Genomic DNA, 9,498 nt, shown 5'->3' with positions numbered 1-9,498 from the left:
ATGTCGAGTTATAGAGGCTCCCAGCGGGCCCGGCGTAATGCAGGAGGTCAGCGCTGCACGTGTGCTTTACACAGCGACCAGGACTGCACATCCTTCTGCAGCAAGAGGTAACTAAATCCTTTTCATACCAGCAGCGACTCATTGGAAAAACCTGCCTTTATATTTACTTCTCCAAATACAAAACCAAAACACACCTGAAGTGAATTACTCACCCTCCTGTGATGTTTCTTCAGATTCTGAAATTGTTCACAGTATTTCCTCTAATATTTGTTCTTCTGGAGAAAGTCTGATTTGTTTTATTTGGGCTACAATAAAAGCAGTTTTTAATAGTTTTAAAGCCATGTTAAGGTCAATATTATTCTCCCCTTCAGCAATATTAGTGTTGGATTGTCTCCAGAACAAACCACTGTTATACAATGACTTACCTAATTACCCTAACTTTACCCTAATTACCCTAGTGTAGCCTTTACATGTCACTTTAAGCTGAATACCAGTGTCTTGAAGGATATCTAGACTAATATTATGTGCTGTCATCATGATAAAGAGGAAAGTAAATCAGTTATTAGAGATGAATTATTAACACTATTATGATTAGAAATGTGTTTCTCTCCATTAAACAGAAATTAGGGGACAATATACAGGGAGGCGAATAATTCAAGAGAGCTAATAAGTCTGACTTTAATGTAGTTTATTAGGAACTGTTGAGCTGTAATAATCAATTAACAGTTTAAATAAATGCAAAGCAGACAGAATCAAATCTAGCTAAATGGAGTATACACTAACCTACTTCTCATTCAGTCACAAGATGACACCAAACAGGAACCTCTTGGGAACCTTGCTGTCTGTAGAGGTCTAAAGGGTTTGGCACGACATGAGACAAAGAAATTAATAGCAGAATTAAATTTGTGCATGAACTAACTCTTTAAGGCTCAATGGAGCTTGTGTTTCTCTGCAGCAGAAGTGGTGATAGTTGGTAACATTTACATTTAGTCATTTAGCAGACGCTTCTATCCAAAGCGACTTACAAATGAGGACAAGGAAGCAATTTACACAACCATAAGAGCAACAATGAATAAGTGCTGTAGGAAAGTATCAGTTATGTAAAGACAGTGTAAGAAGCAAAACATTAGTAATTTTATTATTATTTTTTTAATTATTTTTTTAGTTAGTGGAGGAGTCAGAGAGGAAATTGCATATTAGTAAGGAAAGTAAACTCAGAGCGCAGTGAATGGGAGAGTACAACAAATCATTATTCGACAATCCTATTTGCTGATATAATGACAGAAAAACTCCAGGATGGTGTTATCAAGACTTTCAGAACGAGGAAAACATTAGTGTGATAAAAAGAAAATCTGGCAAAGCAAAAGATCAGCATATTAAATACTCTGATAGGTACTGAGTTTAAAAAAATAGATCTCGAAGTGGAGTATAAAAAGGCAAACTTCACAGGATCAAAACTCACGAGACATGTCTCACTCAGCCCCAACTGGCAACCCATGACATCACTGCCTGAAAATATCCAACAATTCATGCCAAACAATTCTGTGTACAAACACCGTGTCCTGTCGTCATACACACTGCATTACACACACCTCAGACAAGCGCTCATTCGTCTTTTTGTAATTTGATATAATTCAGAAAAACTCATATTAAAACTCAAAATATTAAAAACTTTTTAAGATAGTGATGACCCTTAAACAATCGTCATTGAGAAAAGAGACTGTTGCACCAGCCTTTACAACTCTGCCTGTTTATGTGTGTGTTTCCTCCAGATCAACATGAGCGTTCACTGAAGCAGGGCTAAACTGATATTCACTCATCTGCAGGACTGCCTCTTTATTCTTCTATCAAACACCTGGAGAATCACCTCCGAGACAAGGTTCACGTCTGTCCTAAAGCAAGGCCTTTACTGAGAAGGAGAATTAAAGAGACGTGGGAAGGAACGAAACGTCTTGAGCTGCAATCATGGACAAATGACATCAGAGTAAAGCAGCGGTGCATGGGCTGAAACTCTCAGTGTGGGCATGGGGGACTTCTGTGATCGGCTACTATGATCTGACCACCTAAACAGACATAAATGAAGTTTTAAACCACCGAGACAATCACTAACATGCAACATGTAAAGGACTTCAAAATACTGCATTCACTAAAGCGTGCTGTACAGCATCCTTGTTCTGCAACACTGGCTACTTCTAAGAAAAGGTGCTCAGATTGACGGCGTTTCTAGATTTCTGTTGACATTTCCTGAATAATCTTTGACATGTGCAAAATGGTCGTGCATTTCTCAAATCAACTCGTACACTTAGCAGAACACCATGGATGACCATCAGGACATAATTAGAAAGAAAAGTCTGATGGAAATGTACAGAAATGCTGGACAGTATACAATTATGTATAACATTATGACACAATGATGGAAAGACTGAATAGTTTTGAGCAATTCTGATCAGAGAACTGTACCAAAGCCACTGAAAAAACAAACAAAAAACGGAATATGATTTTTCATAATTTGATATATGAGTTCCCACATAAGCATGAATAATTATTTCTATTAGAAAAAGACAAAAGGGAAATTCCTCGCTCTCTCCAAGCATGAACAGAAATCCTGTATATCACCACTAACCACAAGACATCTGTTTTAAATGCCATAATTTTGATATCAGAGTATATTCAAGAGAGTATATATTTATTACACTAACTAAACGTTGTATAATACAATCTCCGCTTCTGACAACCACTAGATAATCAATCATTTATTTATTCAAAGCTTTAACATTTATCTGAGTCATGCCAGAAGCTGACTGATATTCCTGAACTGACATTCGTGTTCTCACTTTTCATGGTCAACATAAAGATCCTGTTGTTTGTTATTAAATTAAACCTGTGCTGTGTTTATATCCACGGCTTGTCTTCTTGTTTGTGCATGTGGAGCAGCAAACACTGAACTACTGAAGCATGTTCAGATTCTTCTGCTAAGCTGATTTGAAACTTGTGGCTTAAATGTAAAAATTAATACCATATGGCCTCAGGTTAGATTACGTTCTCTCATTACTTCGCAAAGGTACGTCTTATCCTTTCGCAAGGGGGTAGGAATTGTTTGCTGTCTTGGAATGTGCCCTCGATTCACCCCTCTAGATGAGAAAGCCCATGTAGCTTCCCATGGTGCATGATGGGAGAAGCATGCAGAGAATGCTATGTTCAACACAGGTGTGTGTGAGAGAGATCAAGGAATATGTTTTCAGATCGTGTGCAAAAGCTGTCATTGTTAAAGTGAGGTTCATTTCATTATAATCCAGGATCTCTTAAAACATTCTCAAGTAAAAGTGCATGGCATTTTATACTAACAACATAACAGTTTCCATATTTTGTGATTCTCAAGTGTTTTGTGTTGGTGAGCTGCATTATGGGATGTTGATCTGCTCTGTCCACTTCTGATGTTGAAATTTCAACTCTACAGTTTAACAAAGAGACTTTTACTGATATCTTAGTGAAATAATATAATGTATCAGAGATAATATCTAGAGAAATAAGTCAAAAACAGCAGTAAATGTGCTGCACTTCATTACAGGGTGTCTGTATACTGAAAAAAGTGTTGCATGCAGAACTGTTGCAAACAATTTGTTTGTGTTGAATTTAAACAAACAAATTAAGTTTAGTAATGTTCAACTTAATTTGTTTGTTTAAATTCAGCCCAAATAAATTGTTTACAACCTCTTAGCGTCAAGAAATTGAGTAAATCCAAGGAATCATCTTTGAATATTTTTTTTCAGTGAGAGTAATATACAACAACAACACACACAATACCGCACTGCACACTATTACACATGTAATACACACACTTTTACAGGTTGTTGGAAGAAAGATCAAGCTTCTGTAATGCAATTCAACAGCAGAAATAAATGAGGAAATAAATCATGAATAACTAAATATGGAAAACTGCTGATTTACTGATTATTTTCTGTGAATGAGTGGGTATGGATGTTTCCCAGTGATGGGTTGCGGCTGGAAGGGCATCCGCTGTGTATAAAATATGCTGGATAAGTTGGCGGTTCATTCCGCTGTGGCGACCCCAGATTAATAAGCTGAAAAAGAAATGAATGAATGTATGAGTGTGTATGGGTGTTTCCCAGTGATGGGTTGCAGTTAGATAGGCATCTGCTGCGTAAAACATAAGCTGGATTAGTTGGCAGTTCATTCCACTGTGGTGACCCCAGATTAATAAAGGGACTAAGCCGAATAGAAAATGAATGAATGAATATTTACACGTGTGACTGGTTTTCAGGTCACATATCTCAATTATTCCATCAGTAAAACAACAGATTTAACACTGGCCTAAAACTTTTGCACAGTACTGCACGCCAGAGTAATTGGTGGTTCATTCTGCTGCGGCGACCCTCTATAAATCAGGGACTAAACTGTAGGATAGCGAGTGAGTGAACAGTAATCAGAGTTCAGTATCTGTGTAAAGCATATACTCGCAGCTCATACTCTTCAGTGATTGGCTGTCGTCTGCAGGCGACCCCCGTGTGACCCGCTGTAGGCAGATGAGCAGACGAGGGTTTTATTAGTTCATAATAATAATAATAGAGTTGAGGAACAGGTGGAGCTGCGGAGGGTCGTGTCTGGAGGAGTGAGTCGGGACTGGAGATGAGATGTTTTCTCATGTTCTCACGATCTGCGTCCCTTCGAGAGCAGCACATGAATCAATATTCACATTCATTCTGCATCATGTGCGAGTCTCCCGTCTGTGATTGATGTGAACTGTGAATTTGGCCTGCGCTTTACACTCCGGCTGATGAATGCTCGGTGAGCCTGTCTGCTTAAAATGGCAATAATGTTATTCATCTTTAAGGTTGAATGAGACACACGTGTACAGATCCCCTGATTTTACTGAAGCAACAGCATGTGATGAATGTTCGGATGTGTTTTGGACACAACATACTTTGTGATTTCGTTTTTTAAACCTTTCAAGATTTTGTGAGATTACATTATTTTTTAACAAATATTCATGTCTCGTTCTGCAGTACGAATAATGTTTAAACTTTATTTTGATGGCTTGATGGAATAACCTGCAAAACATTATTTTTGTCTTGTTTCTTGTCCAAATATCTAAAATATTATGCAAAAAATAAAAAAAACACTTTTATAAGGGGCTTAAACACAGTAAAGAAAATAAATAAATAAAAATAAAGTAAAATAAAATAAAATTTGATTAAATTTAATAAAATAAAAAACACAGTAAAGAAAATTTAATTAAATTTATTTTAATTAAATTTAATAAAATAAAAAACATTAAATAAAATAAAATTTTATTAAATTTCATAAAATAAAAAACACAGTAAATAAAATAAAATAAAATAAAATAAAAAAATTAAATTAAATTAAATTAAAAAACACTGGAACTTCTGTTTCCTATTTTTTTCATTCATAGATTCATTTTCCTTCGGCTTAGTCTTCATTTCAGGGGTCGCCACAGTAAAATGAACTGCCAACTATTCCAGCTTATGTTTTACAAAGCGAAAGCCCTTTCAGCTGCAGCCCAGTACTGGGAAACACCCATACACACTCATTCACTACAGCCAGTTTAGTTGATCAGTTCCCCTATAGCGCATGTGTTTGGACTGTGGGGGAAACCAGAGCACCCGGATCAAACCCACGCCAACACGGGGAGAACATGCAAACTCCACACAGAAACACCAACTGACCCAGCTGGGACTCGAACTAGTGACCTTCTTAATGTGAAGCCACAGTGCTAACCACAGTGCACATTTCATGCCTTCTTTAAATGCTAAACGCCAAACAGAGACAAGTAACCTGAACTGAGATCAGTCCTGAAAGAATAGTTCTGGTAACGAATGGCCTGCGCTCTGTTTAAACTGTTCTCGCCATCAGCTGTGTCTTTGTCATGCTCTGCAGAGAAAATGTGCCAAAGAGCCAAAGTCAGCATCAACATGCAGCAAGTCATCCTGGAGGGACACATCAATCTATTATTTATTACTCCATCATAAAAATATGTTCAGCCTTCAGTCTGCTCAGACGTGACACACACTGATACAGAAACGCTGGGCTCCGTCACTCTTGCAGGAGTTATGGATCTGCTGGTAGATTTATGTGGGTTAACTCTTGTGTGGTGGTCTTGTCAGAAGCTGAGGAATGGTGTGTTCTCTGTCAGCTGGATGGAGAAATTGTTTGAGTGTCAGCATGGAGCCAACATAAAACTCTTTTTTTATTATTATTAAAGCGTCATAATTGCGTCAATTCGACTGTGTTATAAATTTGATGAAGGTTGTTAAGGTGTTTCCTTCTTAAAGCCAAATTCACAAAGGTTAAATCAAATAAAAAAGTAATACTGTATGAAGATTTGTTTATTTTAAGCTACAATTCTCACTATTAACAAACCATTAATAATGATGACTTTCAGCTCAATCAACTCCCACTTTGCTGCTTATTAAACTGATTATGTAAACAAAATCACTTTTATAAATGGTTTAAACAGTTATGGGTCAATATATCCAGCCTCTACAGGTAAACATGAATTACATTTATTTTATTTATAATCACACTTGATTAAGTCATCACTGATAAAGACATCAGACACTAATTTTACATGTTATAAAAAGAGGCATTATAGGTCACCTTTAATGAAGAATAAGATCATGCAGAATATTCATAATAAACATTCAAACCCTTAATATTAGGCAGGAAACAAAAACCACGAGTGTGAGTTTTTACTTAACCCTTTAACAGGCTTCATAAGCACCTGGTTGATCTTTTACCCATAGGTTATCATTATTATTTGTTTATCATTATGAGTTGTGTCAGCATATTATTTAATATCAGATGTGGGCCAAAAAACTATTATTTTCTAGGAGTGCACCACTAAAGTGTTACCAAACAGCGAGCATATCTCAGGTTAAGGTTGTTTTTCTTAATCTATTTCAGCTCTTCTCTCTCCAAATGTGGCTGCTGACTGACTTTCTGAAATGATCTGAATGCAGATTTGGAAAATAATATTTACATCTTGACTAAAGTTGAATATTTTGTGGATACGAGGCTGAATTTTGCATAAAACTGAACATTTCTAAAATTCCGAGAAGGCCCTGTGTTTGGTCAAAATATAAGTTATGAACCCAGAATGCTGTTAAATGAGCGGCAGTGTTATTGTTCGGCACGCTGCTGTGAGGTCGGAAGTAAAAATACTTATCGGCGGGTTTGGTCTCAGGCCAAATTTGATTCAAAATCATACATATTACACTGGATTCTCTTCTGATTTGGAAATAGCTGAGATTCAGCGTGTCAGACTGTGGGTGAAAGCAATCCATCAGAAATCCTGCAAGAAAAGTCAAGTGAAGTATTGTCCTCTGGAGGATCTGTCTGCCAGGAATGTCTTTCATCCAGCTAACAAGTGAAGATGAAGAAAGAAAAAAGGGATTTTTGGTCCTCTGGGAAAGGCAACACCAGCAGGTTATCAGGGCTAATTCTGACACTCCATCTTCAGCTCTCGGGATGATTGCAAAAAGAGAGAAAGAAAATACAGAAAGCACTGCAGAGACTTTCCTCCAGCGTGTCTTGTTTTCATCTGTTGAGGTGGTGTATTGACTTCATAGTTTTTTTTTTTATGTTCTCTGTAGTTGTGCTGGAGTGGGTTTATCAAACTACATTAAACAGTGCTTTATGTGCTGCTCAAATTGTCTGATGTTTTGTTTAGTGTAGTATGTGATGTTTTGTTCATGCATTTAATTTTTTGTGTTTTATTTAATTGTCTTGATGTGGTGTTTTGTCCAAATAGTGTTTTATTTCAGGGATTTGGTTTGATTTGTGTTTTTGTTTGGTGTTTTGTGTATTGGTGTTGTTCATGCTGTTTGTTATTGTTTTGTTTTGTTAATCAAGTTTTATTTTTTGTGATGTGGTTGTATTGTTTTGTTTTGTGATGGTTTGTTCATGCAATTTTAGTTTGTTGATGTGGTCTTTTGTTTTGTAATTTATTAGATGCACTTTCAGGGGTGAATAATATTGACCTTAAAAGGGTGTTCAAAAAAATAAAACCTGCTTTTATTCTAGCCGAAATAAAACAAATACGACTTTCTCCAGAAAAACAAATATTATCAGACATACTGTGAACATTTCCTGAATCTGATCAACATCATTTGGGAAATATTTAAAAAAAGAGAAACAAATTCAAAGGGGGGCGAATAATTCAATAAATAATAAATATATATATATATATTTACACACACTAAGTTTGGGGCTAGAAGGATTTATAAATGTTTTAAAATAAGCTTGTGCTGCTAAATACAGTACAAAGGGAAAAATAGTGAAATGTTATTGCACTAAAAAATAACAGTTCAGAAGTAGTTTATAATTTAATAATTTATTCCAGTGATTTCAATGATGAATTTTCAACTCAATTATTCCAGTCTTCAGAGTCACGTGGTCCTTCAGAAATTACTATTATTATTATTAATAGTCATATTAATAAAAGTAATAATGACTGGAGTATTAATTTAATTTGAAACTACATACAAAAAGTAATAAATAAATATTTAATAAATAACTTAACAATTTAACTTTTTCTATTTAATAAATCCCACTTTGATAAACAGAATCATTTTACCTAAATTACTAAATAAAATTAATAATAAAAAAAAAAATTCACTCCAAATTTTTGACCAGTAGTGTATACATACACACACACACACACACACACACACACACACATATATATATATATATATATATATGTGTATATATATATATATTTTTTTTTCCAGTTAATGTCTTAATAACTGAATAAACATACATAATATAATTAGATTAATAATTTTTAAAGAATTAATGACACATTTAGATGGTTCTTATCTGAAAGCACGCATCAAATAATTCTAGAATATATGTATGAAGTATTAAAGGCGATACATTACATCATTCTGCTTGACACACAGAATACAGCACAGAATAATGGAAACACATTTTGAACATGATGTTTCATCAATATACTGAAACGCTTGACTAATGATGTCATCTCTACAGATTTACAAAGTCATTTTGATGAGTAAGTCATGAGTTTGAGTAATTCCATTTCCATTTTTAATCTCAGAATTTTGACTTGGTAAGATCTCATTTTCATCTAAATCAAGGCATGTTTTTGTTTATTAGCTGGTGGAAACCATGACATCTAGCTGGCTGAACTGGTTTGATGGTATCAGCGTGTGGTGTTTTGTTCATGTTGATTGTGTTTAAAGTAAGCTGAAACACTTGCAGTGGTGTTGTAATACGCTGAAGCACCTGAGGCAGTTGTTATCAGATCATTTACTGCAGTAAAAATAGTTTGAGATGGATTCAACACTTGCGGTTAACGCTCTACATTTACAGCCCTACACACCTGCCTGTTGCTGTCATGTGGACTGAAGATGTTGTGAAACACTGTAAAGAGCTGTCATTGCAGCAACATCTGTGTCCATTCAATTAATTTCTCACATCACCCTCTGACAGATGGAG

The 9,498-nt window shown here is 35.5% G+C and overlaps 2 protein-coding genes across 2 annotated transcripts in view; both read left to right on the top strand.

Annotated features, from left to right (window-relative positions):
- The window catches only part of LOC101884385 (endothelin-1), a 14,130-nt gene extending 10,046 nt beyond the window's left edge, over window positions 1-4,084 (top strand). The window contains exons 3-4 of the mRNA XM_087273107.1: window positions 1-107; window positions 1,773-4,084. The exon at window positions 1-107 is cut by the window's left edge and continues 19 nt beyond it. Coding sequence (XP_087129233.1) covers window positions 1-107; window positions 1,773-1,782 — 117 coding nt within the window. The 3' untranslated portion in view covers window positions 1,783-4,084. The remainder of the gene's footprint in view (window positions 108-1,772) is intronic.
- Window positions 1-9,498, top strand: part of poc1a (POC1 centriolar protein A) — a 521,349-nt gene that overhangs the window by 366,879 nt on the left and 144,972 nt on the right. The window lies entirely within an intron of this gene.

The sequence above is a fragment of the Danio rerio genome, chromosome 11 (genome assembly GCF_052040795.2).
Source record: "Danio rerio strain M-AB ecotype USA chromosome 11, GRCz13ab, whole genome shotgun sequence".
NCBI classification, from domain to species: Eukaryota; Metazoa; Chordata; class Actinopteri; order Cypriniformes; family Danionidae; genus Danio; species Danio rerio.
The sequence above is the reverse complement of the archived record's forward strand: the minus strand, read 5'-3'. Positions and strand labels throughout refer to the sequence as shown.